The 19,924-nt window shown below is 36.4% G+C and overlaps 1 protein-coding gene across 3 annotated transcripts in view; it reads right to left on the reverse strand.

Annotated features, from left to right (window-relative positions):
- The window catches only part of LOC136030237 (dnaJ homolog subfamily C member 16-like), a 95,493-nt gene that overhangs the window by 72,414 nt on the left and 3,155 nt on the right, over window positions 1-19,924 (reverse strand). For all 3 annotated transcript variants that reach the window (XM_065709062.1, XM_065709063.1, XM_065709061.1), the window contains exon 2: window positions 4,165-4,231. In XM_065709062.1, the coding sequence (XP_065565134.1) occupies window positions 4,165-4,231 (67 nt within the window). The remainder of the gene's footprint in view (window positions 1-4,164; window positions 4,232-19,924) is intronic.

A 19,924-nucleotide genomic window follows, 5' to 3' on the forward strand; every position in this document is an offset into this window, starting at 1 on the left:
TCTGATGTAGTCACAACCGCAAACGCAACCAGTCACATCCGTAGTCGCAGCAGTATTAGAAGTAGTAGCCCTGAAAGTTTCAAGTTAATTCCTTTACCAGTTCCCAAGATATTTCAGATACGCCTTTCCAATAACTTTGAAGCAGAATGTTTCTTTTGATATAGCTCAACCTGTCCCTCAACATTTCCCACAATTTCACACCCAGGATCAAGAATTCCCTCCTTTCTCAATTATAAATCCTGCATGGCAAAACTGACAAACCGCGTAATGTACATTCATTTCCCTGGGAGCTATTGGGCATGACTTTCCCAGAGGCAAAGCTATAAGATCTTGTGACTATTTTGAATAAAATGGCTTTTAAAGATTTCTATTAGTGTTATGCTGCACCTAAAAGGTCAGGAGGTTGGTTGCCTTCTGTTCATTTTCAAATATCCCTCTCAACATGGTTTTAAAGTTTCAAATTAATACCCTTAGCCATTCCTTAGCTATTAATGTTGTGTCCTTTAGACAACCCTCCTACACATTGTTTGTTTTGATTTTATTTTACATCACCTCAATATTTTCTAAAAGTTTTACCTCAATACCCCTTGCCTTTTTGGAGATTCAAGATCAGATAAAATCCCTTTCCCCAGAAACTAACCTTGTATATAAACAGAACACACCTAGAATCGAACATCCCCCATTTTCCAAATAACAAATCCTGCATGTCAAAAAGGACACATAGGATAATTTACAATCATTACCGAGGGGATTGTGGGGATCATTGCATCCTTGGAGCCATAGTTACTAGACTTTTGAGCGTGTTTTATTGTCTTCGGTATCCACCTCAAAACCTGTAGGTGGTTATGTCATACCCATTCACATAACTAATTGACCTTTAGACTATTTTGAACAAGGTTGCTATTTCAAAACGTTAATGAATGCTTCAGGGGGAGGCCACTAAAAAATACATGGGAGGGGGCTGACAGTCCTTCAACCACTTTTCAACATCCCCCTCAACATGCCCTGAAATTTTCAATTCAATACCCAAAGCCGTTCTTAAAATATTGCAGTTCCTCCTTTTTGGTAAACTGGATGCACGCAGGGCCTTTTTATTTAGTTTAACATACCCCTCAACATCCTCCAGGGTTTCACCTTAATACTCATAGCCTTTTCGGGTACACCCAAAATCCAACCTTCCCCATTTCTTAATGATAAGTCCTGCCTGTAAACAAAGAGCAAATTCCATAATTTACAATCCTTGCTCCGGAGCTTGGGGGGTGGCATCCCTGAAGTGATAGTTATTATACATTTTGACAAGTTTAAAAAGAAATACAATTACAAAATTTCGATCAGTTTTTAGCAGGGGTGGCTCTTACAAAGGACAAAGAGGTGAAGTTGCCCTCCAATCTCCCTTCATCCTTTCTTCAACATACCTTGAAAGTTTCGACATAATACCCTCATCCGTTCCTTAGATGGGCCCTAGTGCTGGTATTCTCTTTTCACAAACAGCAAGCAAATAGTGTGTTTTGATTGTGTTCAGCATCCCTCTCAACATTTTCATAGAGTTTCATCTTAATGCCATAAGCCTTTTAGGAGACCCAGGATCAAACATCCTCTTTTCCAATATAAATACTAATATATTAACAATGGGATATTGCATAGCTTACAGCCCTTGCCCCGGGGGCTGGAGGGTCTAAACCCTGGAGGCATAGTTATTTGACCTTTTGACTATTTTCAACAAAATGGCTATCTCAAAATTTTGATTAAATCCATCTCGCGAAAATAGAAGGTGGATGGGGTTGTTTGCCCTCCAATCACTTTTGACTTTTAAAAGGGGAATTAGTACTTTCGACCGATCAAATGATCCTCTACCAAAGTTTTTCCACCAAAGGTGTGGCCGAACAAGATTCGGAGAGGACTCATTCGATTGCAAATTGAAAGTTCTAGTGTGCTTTTTAAGAGTCAAAAGTGATCGCAGGGTAGCAAGCCCCCCCCCCCACACGTAATATTTTCCCTAGGTGCATCTGATCGAAATTTTGAGACGCCCATTTTGTTTAAACTAGAAGGGGTGGTCGTATAAACTTTGGAGAAGGCTCATTCGATTGGAAATCGAGAGTTCTAGTTCCGTTTTTAAGAATCAAATGTGATCAAAATTAGCCCCCCCCATACAGACACCCCCCCCCCAAGGGCATCTTATAAAAATTTTGACACGGCCATTTTGTTCGAAACAGCTTGAACACCAATTAACCATAACTCCAGGGTTGCCACAAGCTCCTAGCGCAAGAACTGTTAGTTACGGAAGTTGACCATTGTTAACACATAAGTTTTTATGAAAAGGGTGGTCGCATAACCTTCAAAGGAGGCTCATTCAATCGGAAATCGAACGTTCCAGTGCACACCTTAAGATTCAAAAGGGCTCAGGCGGTAACCACCCCCACCTAAGCCCTTTTTTCCCAAAATAGATCCAATCAGAACTTTGAGATAGCTATTTTACCCAGTAGTCCAGAGGTCAAATAACTATACCTCCGGGGTTGACACCCCCCAGCCCTCGATACAAGGGCTGTACGTTATGCAAGTTTTATTATTTTTAACAGTTAAGAATTTTTATTAAGAAAAGAGGGCATGTTTGATCCTGGGTCTACTAAATCCTAAGATTACTAAGGTGAAACTTTAAGGAAATGTTGAAAGGAATCAAAACGCACTTTGTCCTTGCTGGCTGTGAAAAGGGAATATCAGCAATATCTAAGGAAATGCTGATGGCATTAGGTTGGAACTTTGAATGTATAATGAGGAAGAGTTGGAGAGATTGAAGGGCAAACAGCCCCCTTCTTTGCCTTTTTTTATGTACCCCCTCCGGTACTTGTATGATATACCCACTACGACTCAAGAAGTGAAGTTAGGTTAATCTAAATAAAATATACCTAAGTATGATTAAAATATTATACCTTAGAAACAAATTGGGGCTATATATTTGAAAATTGGGGGCTGGGGGGTAAAGTACAGCGGGTCTGCATGCAAAATCAGTTTACATGCAGTTACTTGTGATACTGCCCAAATACTTTAACCCCAACCCCCTTAATGTGTAAATATATCACCCAAATTATATACTTCCTAAATATTATGTCACTTCTCTTTGTCTTTTCTCACACTAAGTTGAAAGAAACTAGCAAAAGGAACCGATTTGCAGGTGGTCAACGCATGAACAACTTCAGCGGTAGGGGATACACCATACAAGACCCCCCCCCCCCTCTTCTCAACAATGGTAAAAAATTTGTGATTTTCATTTTGTTCAAACTAGTCAAGAGGGTAAGAGCTATACCTCCAGGGATGTCATGCCTCCCATAGCCTCAGGGCAAGGATTGTAAATTATGCAATCTATCCATTGTTTACACGTAGGATTTATCATCAGGAAAAGGGAAAGTTTTGATTCTGGGTGCATCTGAAAAGTTTTTAATTCTTATATTCTGGTAGCAGACAAAATGAAGATACACAAAAACAAATCAGAGTTAATATCCTCCAGGAAAATTCGGTTGTCCACTTATAAAAGAGGTACCTGCTATATCCTCAATAGAACTTCTTTTTATTAATGAGATTTGTTCATCTTACATTTGATAGTCAAAATTACAGTAGTTGCGGTAAAATCTTAGAATTTCTACTTGCTTACTATCTCTTCATTATCCTGACCATGGGAAATCTGTATTCAGTATTGTTCTTAAATAGCCAATAAAAATGGATGAGCAAGGTTATACCCAATTTATTTATCATTTCCATCCTTTAGCTGCATCATTTCTAATAAGATCCTGTCTTAGTTTCAGCTCCTATACAGTTACTCTGTATTTTGAACTACCCATTTGGGTATCAACCGCCTTTTTCTCCCTATTACTGCCACTAAATTTAATAGAGCAATGATAGAAAGAAATAAAATCAAATGAGACTTAAGTTACTAGACAGCTTGATTCCATTGGAATTAGTATCTTTGAGGATTAATCCCTGTCAGTATTGGCTAACATCCAGTTTTACACTTGATAAGCAGAAGTTTGACCATTAAAAAATGTTTTAAAATTTTCAGCAGACTCCTTGGGACTCCATATTCTATTGTAAAACAGATGAAGCCACTAAGAAGAAAATAAAAAAAAGTTTTAGCTAGCTGCAGATTTAGAACAAAAAAGTCCACCAACTTACTTCATAGGCCCGATTAATTTCAACAAACTCTTCCTGCGCTGAAGGATTATTACTTTTATCAGGATGCCTAGAAAACAAAATTATGACTGAGTAATAAAAATGATGCTTTACATCTTGTTAGAAATCCACTGCTATATCAGACCATTCCATGAGTAATAATAAGCAATGCATCCCTTGGTGTAAAATAAATAAAAAAATATTCTTGTCTAGTTAGAGTCAAGTTTTCGAGTTGTCTGATTAAAATTGACTCTCAAAAACACGTTTCTCCTAGTTTCCCTTTTAAGCTCTAAATCAACCCCAAATAGTTATGCACTTTATGGGGCAATATGATTTTTTTTTACTTTCAGTTGTGATTGCATTTTGCTGTTTCTATTTTCTTTTTACTTCTCTAAATTATTGGTCTATATTTTTCATCAACGACACTTTACAAATTTAGGCACGTTCCAAAGTGCGCGTTATGTTTAATTCTTGTCATTGTTGGTGCTCCAGAATAATTAATAATTGATATGTTTTTAATTTATGTTGCTGCAGAATATACATTGCAACTTATACTGTTCATGAGATAACTGACACGTCTAAAAAACCAAAAATGCAAGAAAATTATGAGCTTTCTTGGACAAATGAAAATTTTTCTCTTACATATGTGAATACTCAGCTACTGTTATTAAAAACACAACTAAATACATCGAAACTTAGAATTTTTCTTAAATATTAAAAAGACCTGCATGGAGTAGCAATAGTGCCAAACAGAGGTTTTTTTCTGATTCTAACATTGCTGTTCTGCTCAAATGTAACTTTGAAAAGATTATCTAGAGCCTAGCAAATTGTTTTGAAGTTCCTTACTCCATCCTATTCCATTGTGTAACCATCATAGACAGCGCAATAGCGCTGCCTACGTAAGGAACGATGCTGGCACATTTTTTTTTTGGGGGGGGGGTAGATATATTAGCTGATCGTTTACTCCTCTCTCTAGGGAACCAACAGGCATTGAGAATGTATACAAAGTAGAAACTTGCAATTGTTAGTTTAGTCTATAGTCGGCAGTGGGAGTGTCAAAAACAAAAGTGTTTGAATCTAAATGCTCAATTTCAAATGTTAACCGTGCAAAAGAAAATATTCCTTGAAAAAAAATGCTTGATATTATAATGGAAAATGATTATCCAACTTTGGATTATTGTATGAGGTTTTTACGTTGTGGGCCAAATGCATTTATTCAATTTATTGACGTGCTAATTGAAACAAAACTGAATGATATTTTTGATTTGCTTTTGAACACTACCTGAAAACATTCAAGTTTCCATGATGATTTTCCCAATAGGTTTCAAATTGATTTTATGAGATTAATGCTAAATTCTTCGTCAATGGTTTGGCAAAGGTACACTCTTAATGTAGAGTGCCAGTTCGGACTATAATCATATCTTGAGTAACAGATAAGTCAAAAACAATGAGACCGTGACTTCTTGCGAACATTATAACGGTATTTACAAATAGTTGTGAATGTCAATCCTGGGATTGCATGGTCGATTCATACAGGGTCCTATAGGATTTATCAAAGGATAAATTGTGAAGAAGAATTGCATTTACTTTACAAACAAGAGAGGAAAGTCCAAAAATTTGGGTATTGTGGTACAGGGGTAATCATTAGAGAAAAAATTTGTCACCAAGCCTTCATCGGAAAAGTCAAAGGGTCTTACTTTAATCTCATACAGCGTCCTCTGTCTTAGGACGCCATATGTATTTTTAAGAGTACAATCGACAAGAGCAACTTCACACTTTCCATCGTATAATTTGATGGCGGGGGAGTTTTGTGCAAAAATCGTTCGTTTTATTCAAATCATAGTAGAAGGGATCGTAGACATTGGACATAAACGCCACATTGAAATCTTTGGGCATTGTGTTCATCTTCAACAGAAATCCACGAACCAAAATCAGATTTGTATCCTAGCCAGTGAAAAAGCAACTGTCTCTTGCCCCTACGAGTACAAGTTTTTAATACATTCTCAATCTGATAAATTCTAGATTTTTTTCACTTTTTGTGATTCATAATCATAAAAACCACCAAGAATCTCATCATCTTTTATGTCAAGTAGACGATGCGTTATGGATGCGGTGTCTAAGATTCAGGACACTTTAAAAGTTCAGTGGATCTAAAGTAGTTCCCCTTTTCAAAAACCTTAGTAGTTCGATTGATTCGAATAATATCACCAACATTGAATTTCTTCTTTTTCACTTCCCTGCTCCCTTCACTGGAATTGGAATACTGTTTAAGAAAAGTGTCAAGAATATTGCCATCTGTTCGATGAACTTCAATAGGTCTAGAGTTGGAAAGGGATCGATGAGGAAATTGATTATAAATCAACATGATTTTATGCAAATCATGAATAAAAGCAGCAGTATTTTTCAATGTGCGGTATCTTGAAATTAAAAGTCAAATAGTTCTTATCAATCATTAAGCCAATGCTATCTTTAATGGACAATGACAATGATAGAGCATTGTATTATATTTCATTAGAAACTTCTCTATATGTGGATTAACAAATTCACTACCCCGATCCGTTTGAATCTTCTTATAGCAATCCTGTCGAGGAAGGTTTCAAGAGCTTTAGCAACTTCATCACCTCTCTGTGACCGCAGTGGAATGGCATATGCATAGCGAATAAAAACACTGACTGCAAGTAGAATGTACTTGTGTGGCTCACTGTGACGCCGTTGAATCCAATCTAGAGTCAACAGATCGGCTTGTAATATTTACAATGAGAATAACCCTTTAGTTTTTCAACAATAACCACCACGATCTCTATAATTACGATGTAGTGTGTAACTAGATTCATTCTGTAAATACTGTGCTGCTACCTTCTTTTCAAGTCCAGTGAGTTAATCAAGTGATGTGGGTGAACTTAAATTTCCCACTTCGTCATTTTTCTTCTAAACATGCTTCAAAACTTCATCCATTTTGAACGAAAACACGCAGTTGTGCCCACTACCCTTTGGCGTACCAACAGGTGAGGGTGATGCAGTGATATTAAGACCCCTCTGAGTCCCCTCGATATCGCCAAGTCATTGTCACTTGGCGTGCTAGTATTTTCCGAAAATGATTTAAAAACATCTCTTGATATTTGAAAAAATTCCTTTAATAGTTTTAAAATATGGTTATTGCCAATAAAACTTTCAGGGAAGTTTGACGAGTTTAAAAATTTGTGCAAATGACTATCAAATATGATAACAAATCAATTAGAATGTAGGTCCTGCAATGGATTGTAACTTGATTCCCACTACCATCAATTTGAACATGTTCACTTTCAGTTAGATAGGTAAAGAGTTTTTACACTGCTCACGATAGGAATGAGACATTAGGTCTGCAACATTCATCGAAACTTTAGATACATCTTCTTCTTTTGGTGGTGGCGTTGAATTTTAAGACTTTCCTTTTTGTGACCAATGAAATTTACAGCGTGTGGTCTCTCACGGTAGGGTTTAGCTTTGTCGAGTCGTCGAAGAACAGTTTGAAGCAAAATTGATTTCTCACTGCGGCAATTGTCCCATTTTTAATGAATATACTGAGATTGTCCTCGAAATGCTCCTTTGGAGAAAGGGCGAGTTTTATTAGAGTCAATTTGTAGGTTTGGCCATCGAGAGAAAACTGTTTACAAGTCCAGCAATGATCGGTAGTAAAAGTGCAAAGAAGCTACCACCCGCTTGAAGAAGTCGTTTCCTTTTAAAATCGTTTCCTTTGTTTTTGGCTGCTGCTGCTAGGGCATGTACAAATAACGATGTTGCTTTGTCTGTTGCTTAACTACTTCCGGCAGTTGAACATTACCTTCAGTTGGATTTAGACAAAGATCTGATGCGAGATTTATGAATTTTCTGTCAACACCGTGTTCGATCATGGCCTTCCTGAGTCGCGGTTTTAAATTAACTAGGACAGTGAATAAATGCTGGATTTCATGTAGTTTCTTCAGTGTCATGATGGCAACTAACGACCTTTTTTACTGTTTACTGGCAGATATACGATAATTTCATTGTCAAAAATATCAATGACAACACGTAAATCCTTGGGTGTGTTCTGATTAAGGCCCAGTATAATGTAACCATAGGGTTTATTTTTAGCATGATTGTATGCCAAGAATAGGAATTTCAAGAATAGGATATATTCGTCTGTTTAAAGTTTTGAGGGAGCCTGAATCACGAACAACCTTGTAGATGATATAGTAAGTACAATTCAAAGCAAGTATCCTCAAACATTTGCTCTGATGAAAGATATTGTGTAGAATTAGGGCTACAGAAATCTGTTCATGATGAGATCGGACAGTGAACTATTGTAAAAACATCTCCTGAGACCATTCTTCAATGGATAAGCTAAACCATCCTTAATCAACCAAGAGTTTGGTTCAAGTATATTAAAAGGTGAAGTCCCTGTATAAATTTCATGTCTGGCGCAATATTCTTTATTTATCGTAGGATTCTTGCAAGACACTGTACCAAGAGTAAATTATTTTTGGATTTTAGCATTTTATTAAGATTTTGAATTATTTTTGTTAAAACTGTTGGTCCACAAAGAAACGATCTGAATGGAGTTTTCAATTGGTACATAGTCCCTCAATGTCAAAATACAACTAATTATAGAACGCATCTGTCCATTGAATAAATAATAATAATTCCCTATGTTTGAGAACAATAAATTTAAAGAATAATACATTTTTTTTATTTTAAAATCAAAGGCACTACAGAAATTGTTTAAAAAAGCACTTATCACGTTTATAATAATACTTAGAAAAGGGCCCCCCACCCCACGGAATGGCGCAGCCACCACTGGCGGAAGCCGGCCAAAGGCCAGATCCCCCCAGGCCGGCCACGGGCGCGGGGCAAAATAAATAATTAAAAAGAATTTTTAAACAAAGCTACTTACAAAAAACAATGATATAAAACAACTCTACCTTACTAAAGAACATAAAAACACTGCTGAAATGGGAGAAAAAAGAACCCCCTCCTACCTACAAAAACGGATCCCTCCCACCTGTGAAAATGGATCCATGCCGCCACCCATTGAATTTTTTCCAGACCAAGATGACGTCTATATTCTAGACATACATTTCGGTCTGAAGTTAGATAATGTCCATGGGGTAGCACCTTCACACCATCCGCCCACACAGGCTTTATCCAATACAGATGATATGGCATTTTTTTCACTCTAACTGTGTAGTTTTTAAATTGTATGGAGCAAATTGTCATGACTTTTCCTCTTGGAATGAGATTACTTTCCACGGTTTTTATAAACATTCATGTCGAAATTCTCTTTCGTATAGCGTCGAGGCACCCCCTTCCAGACTTTTTTGATTTCCTCATTGTGTGTTTGTACACAGTACACCTTTGGACCTGCAAGCACACCATGGAAAATCCAGTCGCTCCCCGTCTGGGAATTTAATAACAATAATTATTTGGGGCCTGACGTTTCAGTAGCTCCGGGTAAATGGACTCTTCCCAATTGGTAAAGCCCATTCGAAAGCTATTGTGCATACCTTTTTCCAAATCATCTAGCAAATTTTCGGTTTTAAATTTTAGCAAAAGTGAATCGGTATCCCCATAATATACTTGAACTTGTCCCCCCCCCCCCGTCGGCCATTGGCGCCTACACACATTGTAAAAGAATGACAACATGAGTTTTTTTCAGGTTTCTATAATTGCGCTACCAGCAGCAATAATTTCATCACAACCATATTGGAGTCTATGATGGTAAATGATGTGAAGCTTGGATCGGCAACGATTCGAGCACATTGTTTTGGGCCGGTTAAAACGTCACAATGATTTCTACTGCGCACTTTCACACATTTTACCGAAACCTGATTTTAAAATGAGTTTAAAGATTTCGCTTCTGGACGTTTACTGAGAAAAGTGTTAATAAACATTTCTAAACATGACTTTAGCTCGAATTGACGGGCTCTATGTATATTTGTGCCCTTGAAACCGTTGGTTAGCATACATCTCAAAAGAACGTGATCTAAAACGGTATTCTCTTTTGGATGAAGCTCGGCAATAAGTTTTTTTTCTGAAGGTGTCCAGTGCACACCCCCATCCTCTACCAAAGAAATATTATATGGACTCAAAGTCCTTAGTCCGAACCATGAAGTTCCACTGACATTTCACCATCAATTTCAGAAAACCATAATTGGGTTTTCCCAATTATGGAAAACCCAATATGGTTGGGTAAACCCAACCATAATGGTTTTAAAACCATAATTCCTTAAAAGTGGCAATGTCAGGGAAATTTGGAGCACAAGTATTGTTAAGCCATTTATAATTACTACAAGGCAAAGAGTAGTAAGACATTGCCGACGGATAAAGGGAGTTCATATCCAGAAAAACTGCATCCGACTTTGTCTTTACACCGGTGTCTTGTCCAGTCGGGTCAGTTTCAAGGATACCATCTCCATGGAAAACATACCCTCCCTTCCTTGATCTCATTACAAATAGATGCTGATCCACGTCAGTGATCAAGTCTGTTTTCTCTTTACTGATTTTAAGAATTAAATCCATCACCAGATTAGGAGTGGAAATATAATAATCCCAATCCAACGCAAATTCCTAAACCCAAATTCCAAATACGGAATAATTGTCTTTGTTTTAAATTCGATCCCGCTACTTACTTTCAGTTGAAAAGAATATTCTCATATTTTATTTCTGGTCTTTTTTCAAATACCGGGAAACTAACCTTCCCCACAATGGAAAATTTTCAACCCTGTGAAAATTGCTCCACGGAAATTTCCTCCTGTGCGGAACCCCCTTCCCCGGACAATTCCCCTATCGCTGAAGATTCCTCCCAGAGAACTTTTTTGTGGACCATTCCACCTGGAAAAGTCTCCTTAATCTATTTTCATTAGAGAAAAGAATTTTTTTCCATTTTTAAATCATTTTTTCAAATCATGTCGGAAATCTTGTCTCTGTGAAAAATTTTCCCTGCAAATTCGTCACCCCTGAAAACATTCTCCTGCGGAAATTCTACCACGAATAATTTCTCCCATAGAAATTCCCCCTTCGAATATCTTCCCGGGACAATTTCCCCAGAACATCTCCACAAGTAAAATTAAGTCAGCAAAGAGAAGGTAAGTCAAATAAAAATAATTTCGTATAGGAATTCTGGCAAATTCCCTCATGTAAAATTATCTCTTGAAAGTTCATCCCCGGAAACCTCCCTTTCAATGAAAAATTCTGGAGAAGTACTCCAAACGAACAAAACTCCACCTACCAGAGAAATGACTATTTACTTCTTAATAAAAATACCCTGTGCAACCAATAGGCAAATTGCATTACAAACAGCCCTTTTACCAGAGGCTGTCGGGGTCATGTTATCCCCAAAGGCAATATTATTTGACCTTTCAAATATGCTGAACAAAATGGCTATCTCAGAAATTCCACCAGATGACTTCGGAAAAAAGAGCGTTGAAGGGGCTAGTTGCCCTCCAATATTTTATGTCACTTCATATGGGCACTAAAGCTTTAAATTTCCGTCCGAAGAAGCTCTCTCCCTATCTTCTAGGACAATTGGTTCGATATGATCACCCTGGCCGAAAAAAAAACAAATAAACATGCATCCATGATCTATTTTTTGGCAAAAAAACACCAATTTCCATATTTTGCAGATGGGAGCTTGAAACCTCTGCGGTTCGATTCTCTGATATACTGAATCTGAGGGCCTGATTTTCATTAAAATTCTTTGACTTTTCGGAGGTGTTCAAAATTTTCAGCCTTGTAGCTCTGGACAATTAATAGTGAGCTTAGTCAACTTCATATGTTTGGAATCACCATAAAAACTTACTTTTTGTGCATTCATTGTTATTAAAATTCCATTTTCTAGAGCTTCGGTTACAATTGGGTCGAGCCGCTTCTAATTCCCTGTTCGTTACAACGAACCGTTCGAACCATTCAAATGACTTTTTATACCAGAACCATCTATACACTCGAAATATCAATACTGAATGACTTATCATAGGCAGCGCAATAGCGCTTCCTAAGTAAAGAGCGATGTGGGCACAATGTATTTTTTTTTTTTTTTTAGACCAAGGCACTTGGTATCAAAGGAGTTTTTATAGAAATTTCGAAAAGGTCTCATCCAATTGGAAATTGAAGGGGCTAGCGCCCGCTTAATAGTGAAAAGTGATACAAGGGCAAATGTACCCCCACGCCCATCATTTCCCCAAACACTTTCAATCGGAATTTTGAGATAGCGATTTTGATCAACGTAGTTAAGAGGTCCAGAAACTATGTATTTGAGGATTACTAGCCCCCGCCCTCAGGGCAAGGGTTTTAAGTTGTGCCCTGGGGGCATATAAGGTTTGTATAGAAAGCGTGGTCGTATAAACTTCGGAGATGAGTAGTATGACCATTAGAACAACAGAGTATACAACCATATATGGTCTTAGCATGCAATACTCCCATACGAATCTGATTAGCATAACCGTATTAGCAAAAAAATTAGCATAGCCGGTTACTGTCTATGTAACATACATAATTTGGGTGATTGACCTATTTGAATGACCATACTACAAGAGATAATTAATTAGCATAATCCAGCCAGCATCTCATTTTTATGGCACTTGGTATAGCGATCATAGAGAGATCACAAATTTTGTTGGTTGGTCTGTCAGTCCTGATTTTGCTAGTTTAGGCACTTCCAGGTAAGCTAGGACGATGAAATTTGACAAACGTGTCAGGAACTAGACCAAATTCAATTACTAATTGTCGTTTCTCTGATTCGACCATCTGGGGGGGGGGGCAGTTAAATCGGAAAAATTGGAAAAAATGAGGTATTTTCAACTTAAGAACAGGTGATCGGTAAAATATAAATTATCGGTAATTCTGAAAAATATGAAAAAATGAGGTATTTTTAACATACAAAGGAGTGATCGGATCTAAATGAAATTTCATATTTAGAAGGAGTTCGTAACTCAGATACCTTGTTTTAAATCCCGGCCGGATCCAGTGTCATTGAGGGGAGTTGGGGGGAACCGGAAATCTTGGATAAGGCTTAGAGTGGAGAGATCAGAATGAAACTTGGTGGGAAGAATAGGCACAAGGCTTAAGATACGTGACTGACATAACCGGACCCGATCCGCTCTCTTTGGGGGAGTTGGGGGAAGGTTCATTTGGAAAAATTAGAAAAAAATAAGCATTTGTAATTTACGTACAGGTTATCAGATCTTAATGAAATTAGATATTTAAAAGGATCTTGTGCTTCACAGCTCTCATTTTGAATCCCGACCAGATCCGGTGACATTGGGGGGAGTTGGGGGGGGGCGGAATTCTTGGAAAACATGAAAATTGAAGTATCTTTATCTTATGAACAGGTAATCGCATCTTAACGAAACTTGATATATAGAAGGATCTTATATCTCAGATGCTCCATTTTCAATTCGAATCCAATCCCAGGACAAAGGGGGTTGAAGGGGGAAACAGAAATATTGGAAACCGGAAATCTTGGGAAACGCTTAGAGTGGAGAGATCGGGAAGAAACTTGATGGGAAAAATAAGCACAAGTCACAGATACGTGAGTGACATAATTAGAATGGATCCGTTCCCTTTGGGGGAGCTGGGGGGGGTGTTAATTTGGAAAAATTGTATTTTTAACTAAGAACAGGTGACCAGATCTTAACGAAATTTAATATTTAGAAGGAACTCATGTCTCAGAGCTCTTATTTCAAATTCCGACCAGATCTGTTGACATTGGGGGGAGTTGCAAGGGGGAAACCGGAAATCTCGGAAAACGCCTAGAGTGGAGAAATCTCACAATTTAAATTGTGAGATAGTGAATTTGCTCAAAATAGTCCAAAGAACATATAGCAATGCCTTAGATGGGTCTCATCTGATCCACCTGATGGTTTGTCCTATAAACTTCAGATTCGGCTCATCTGATTTTAAATTGGATGTTATAATGTCTTTTTTAAAAGTCACAGTGATTTGAGAGCAACCAGCCCCCCCCCCCCCTCCAAGCTCATCATTCTCCTGGACACCTTTTATCAAAATTTAGAGATAAAAATTTTGTTCATCGTACTTGGAGGGTCTGGAATTTATGTCTGTAAGGAAGACACCCCTCCCCCCCTATAGCTCTCAGGGCAAAGGTTGTAAGTTATGCCCTGTGGGCATGGGACTAATTTGACTTGTAATTAGAAGTTCTAGTGCTCTTTTTAAGAGTCAAAGTGATCAAAGTGCAGCTACCTACCCTTCCCCCCCCCACACACACACACAAACAAGTCGCGTTTTCCCGAGATACATCCAATAGAAATTTTAAGACAGTCATTTTGCTCAAAATAGTCCAAAGATCATACAGCCAGGCTTTTGGGGTTGATACAAACCACCAGAGCCATTGGACAGGGTTGTAAGTTACACCCCTGGGACATTTAAGGTTCTTATGGAAGGGATGGTTGTATAAACTTAAGAAGTGGCTCATTTGGATTAAATTGGAAGTCCTAGTTCCGTTTTAAGAGTCAATAGTGATAGAAGTCAACTAGCCCCCCCCCCCCCCGAAAAAAATACCCCTCTTTTCAGCAAGCGTATCTGATTGAATTTATGCGATGGCAATTTTGTTCAAAATAGTCCAAAAAACATACAACAATACCTCCAGGGTTGTCTTTACCCCCAAGAGCCCTGGGGAAAGGGGTTTTAAATTATGCCCTGGGGGCATGTAAGGGTTTTATGGAATGCATGTAAAGATATGCATGTTTGACTTCTACTTTCCCAAAATAAGAAATGCATTAAGATTAGTCTTTCTTTGAATGTTGAGGGGAGTGTTGAACAAAATCATAACATATTATGTGTATATGGATTGTCAAAAGGGTGTAACTCAGGAATGACCAAGTATATCAACTCGGTATTTTCAGGAAATAATAAGGGAGATGATCAATTAACCAAAAAGGCAATATTTGCATACTACTATTACTACAAATACTACTGCTTCTACTGCTACCACAAGTACTATTACTACTATTACTTTTATCACTACAACTACTACTTTTGTACTGAAAAAAATTCAATGTTTTCACTTTTATAACTTTAATAAATCAGACATTATAAACATTTTAAGGAATAAATATCATCATATGTATATTAAGCTGACAATGCACATTCATTTTGTATGTTTTTCAGTAAAGTGCAAATCATTTTCTGGCCTATGGAAGCCATAGGGGTTTTGAGCCCTGCTCATGTTGATTTTTGCTCGTTTTGAGTTTGACTTGGTTATTTATTGTAATTTCTGTTCGTTTTTGGTTTTATTTATTTATTGATGCTGATTTGTGTTAGTTTTACTCTTGATAGATTATTTGATTCTATTTCAGCTCATTTTTGGTTCAATGAAGTTCTTTACTTTTCTTTGAAAAACTTATTTTGTGGAAAAAGTTTTTTTAATTAATCAACAACGAATAAACAAGTTGATAGGGAAATTTTTCCGTAAGACGGTGGGTTTTCAAACTTAAAATATATATTTTGACCCTATATCTATGGCTGTCCTCAGCACATCACAAATGAAAATATAAAAGAGAAACTTAAATTAAAATACAACCATTAAAACCAAAGAAAAAGTTAAAATACCCCTAGCATCCTTACTTTAACAAAGTTCAACTGTCTAGTTGGTAATCTCTGAAAGCTCTTATGAAAATCTGGAACCTAAAACTGTAGCAATATTTTTTGGCAGCAGTCTACCAAACAAATAAAAAAAAATCTTAGAATACTGTTGTGTCACAACTATATTGGCAGTTTGCCATCAAAATGTGTCAACTGTGTGGCAGTATTTGGTGCAATTCTCCTGACTTTTAGAGCCATACTGTTAGTTTTTGTATGACGTAATTCTAGGACAGCCTTTGACTGATTGGGTCTTTGCTTGGCTAAAATACATTTATGATCAAATGACCCTTAAAAGAAAGCAGAGCAATAAAACAAGGTCAACTAATCGAGCTAGCATGATGGGAAAAAATTTTATTCACAACTACCCAATTTAGTTTTTAGCTAATGTTTAATGAATATTAATGTAGGCTCATCAAGAAGTTGCATAAAATCATGCTAAGGCAAGTGTAAGGCACAACTGTTATTAGCTACATCAACCTAAGTATGCAGGAGACAATTAGACAAAAAACAGATGATAAGCTATATTACTTTAATTTGGATACATTGTAAACTGTAATTAATTAATAGGAACAACAGATCAGAATTTTCTAATAGAAGTCCAGGAAAGAACAGTTCTTACACATGCTCTAGGCTACCTGCTTGACAAATACTGAAAACCAGTTCAAGGGAATTTTCATTTGATTAATCTTGCTGCTTTGGGAGTTCCTGTGCTGTCACCTACCTAGACAGGCCGGCAGAGAAAATTTAAGTAACATTACACTCCCTATTACAAGCAAATGGATCAGTTTGGTAAAAAAAATTATTGTTCTTATTTGTTTTCAATTTTTATTTATTTTTTTCTGGCTTATTATTTAGTTAGCTTTGTCAAGTGGAATACAATTGATCAAGATATTCTTTACTCTGAATAGCCCAATTAAATTTTGAAATGCATCCCAGGATTGGATATCAGTTTTATTTATTGAACTCTAAAGGGTACCATAGTTTGATTATTACAACCAGTTTTATTTCTTTAGTAGTTCACTCATTAAACTGTTTTTAGTGTAATTCTAAGACATTTGAAGTACTACATATGGGGAGAAAAGGAACGGGAGAGGACTCATCTTAAAAAAGGGTTAAGCCCACCCCAATGGTCTGGAGAGGAAATACATTTCTAAAGATTTAGGCCAGCCTTAATAATCCATTTGTGTAATGCTCTATTTCACCAAGTCAAAGGAATGATAAACCAGCAGAAAATGCTGCATCATCTGAGAGATGATCTTCAGACCTAATATCATAACATAAGGGAGAAACCTTGACTGTAAGGAATTCTTGCATTCCTGTTAGCTTTTGGATATTCAATATCTCTTCTATAATTACAAGACAAAGGTCACCCAGAGCATGTAATTTATAGTCTAATGGTTTTCCCAAAAGGCAAAACAGAGTGTTGAATAAGGAATTTTGTTGAGTTAGAAAAAAATCCTTTTTGTATTTTATATTATAAACTCATAATTGAGAGTCAGCTTAAACTTACATACTGAATAGCCAGGTTTAAACTTAGCTATACTTAAATATAAAACTATATATCTCGTCCCAGTAGTGGGCATAAAATTCTAGTTTACAGAATTTTAGATATCTTAGAAAGTAGTTGAGCTAGGTCAACGAAACTCTCACGAGTACATCCAGAGCCTTAATGATCCTTGGGGAAGAAACTTTGAGGCACCTGTCTCTACCATTTCTCCTTTCAGAGGGTCCTGATCTTTGATGATCTTTAACAATCTTTGTGTTACAAAACTGTAACCTTCAAAATAGGTATTCTACTCAAATGAGGTACAAGAAAAGTGATTTCAGCCTTGTATCTTTGCCCAATCCTTATTTATAAGTTCTTGAATATCTGTAAATCTGTTTCCTAAATTTAAAAAAAAACTGATGTTGCTTAGAATTCACAAACTAAAACCAATGAAGGAAAGATTGAGAACTTAAAATTAATTTAAAACACTTTTATGTCAGAATTCAGATGGGTAGTAGGCCTTTCATGTGTACAGTCTTCTAAGCCCAAAAAATAAAAAGGGCAGATATAGTAACTTAGCAATACCTTTCCAGGGCACACTTTTGATGATCACACAGAAATATGATTCATGTCTCTTAATCAAGCCCCCTCCCCTCCTAAATTCCTCAACTTAAATTGTGTTTAGCAACATGTTAGAAAATCCAATTATTGGTTGCAACGAGTTCTAAGAGCTAAGACATCAAGATAGGCTTCAAAGCAGCAAATGTCAAAAAAATATTTTTGATTTGGATGACTTCTTGTGGTCAAGTTTTGTGTTTCAGGTTTCACCAATAGTAACAGGCCTATAGTGGTAAGATCAACCAAATCAAACTGTACATGGAAGCTTTATTACCCTAATTTCTGGATGGAAGAGGACCATGAACATGGCAATCTGGGAGCCATTTCTAAACAAATCGGTGAAAAAGTAAAGCTGTATGCATGACTTCAAAGAAATTGTTTCAACACTAGTGTTTATATGATGTTAAATGAAAACAAAGTTTTTTTTCTAACAGAAAATAAGCAGCAACATTAAAACTTAAAACAAACAGACATTATTCTGTATATCCAGGAAGGGTGCCCCTTCCTCAACCCTTGCTCTTCATGCTCGAAAGTGTTGAAGCTTTTTAAAACACACTTCTCATTCAAAATCAAAAGCCCTTGTGTTTGAGTAGTCTTTCCCAAGGAACCAGGACAAAAAGTCAATCTTTAGCATAAAGAGCAAGGATTGAGGAAGGGGTAGCCCTCCTCATGTACAAAATAATGTATGTTTGTTTTAAGTTTTAATATTTCTCCTTACTTTCAGTTCAAAAAACTTGTTTTTCTATAATTTCTGACCATTTTTAAATTATGCAAGGAAATCCCCTTCTCATTTACAATTTGTTACCATACTACAGAATGTTTTATACACACTAAAAATTTCTAAAGTACTGAAAATGAATGAATTTGTAAATATTTATGTAGTTACTATGTATTGTGTCTGAACTAACATTTCGTAGATGTCCTTGTCAGAGGAAATTTCCTATATAAGTTAGGCTAAGACTCTGGTAGAATTTTGATAACTTCGAAGACCACACTGCCTTTCCATGACGAAAGTAAAACAGTTCAAAATAGGGATGATACCTTTTTATTGACAGTGAATAGATATAAAATTATTTAACTGGATATTTCGAACACATATACAGTGTTCATCATCAGCAGTAAAACTCTGAGTTTTACTGCTGATGATGAACACTGTATATGTGTTCAAAATATCCAGTTAAATAATTTTATATCTATTCACTGTCAATAAAAAGGTATCATCCCTATTTTGAACTGTTTTACTTTTGGTAGAATTTTCTTCAGATCATCAAAAATGTCTTTTTATTTTATCTATTATTGCATTTAGTGTCTGACTAATTCACCATTCCCAAGTATATTTTTCAAACATAACTAAATATCTTAGAAGGAGTGTCCTGGTCAAAACCAAAGGAAAATCACTTTCAAATCTGATTTTCAATAAAAAATTGTTTTGTTTATTTGTTGTTTAATCCCAAGGAAAAACACTCAAATTTGATTAACAACAAATTTTATTTTGGTTGTTTATGCATTATGTAGTGTCTGGGACCCCCTCCCCCTGTATATTCTTCAAACATAGTTCAATTCTTTGGAAAAGTGTCCTGGGGATAAACAAACTCTGAAATTTGATTGTCAATAAAATTTTCAAATAAATTTTTTTCTGGAAAAGTTATTACCTGAAATTATGGATAGAAGAGTGTCATGTAAAACAGCACTCCATGAGCAAATCCAAACAAATCAATGGATAAATAAAGCAATATACAGGGCTTCAAGGAAAATGTATTTCAGAATTGGTGCTAATATGCTGCACATTTTAAAAAAGTACAAATGCTAAAAATGAATAAATTTATATGTATGAATATTATTGCTATGTATTGTGTATACATTAGTGGATCCTTATCTTATTGAAATTCTCCTATTTGGGTTAGGATAAAACCTATGGCTGAATATTACAATTGGTTTATGACAACTTATGCTTACTGACAGCACAACTGCCTGTCCATGGATTATTCTTTGCAGTTGAATGTGTATGGCTATGTTGTCAACCTATGTAATTGGATAGGTGAAAGGGGT

This window comes from Artemia franciscana, chromosome 8 (assembly GCF_032884065.1).
Source record: "Artemia franciscana chromosome 8, ASM3288406v1, whole genome shotgun sequence".
Classification (NCBI taxonomy): Eukaryota; Metazoa; Arthropoda; class Branchiopoda; order Anostraca; family Artemiidae; genus Artemia; species Artemia franciscana.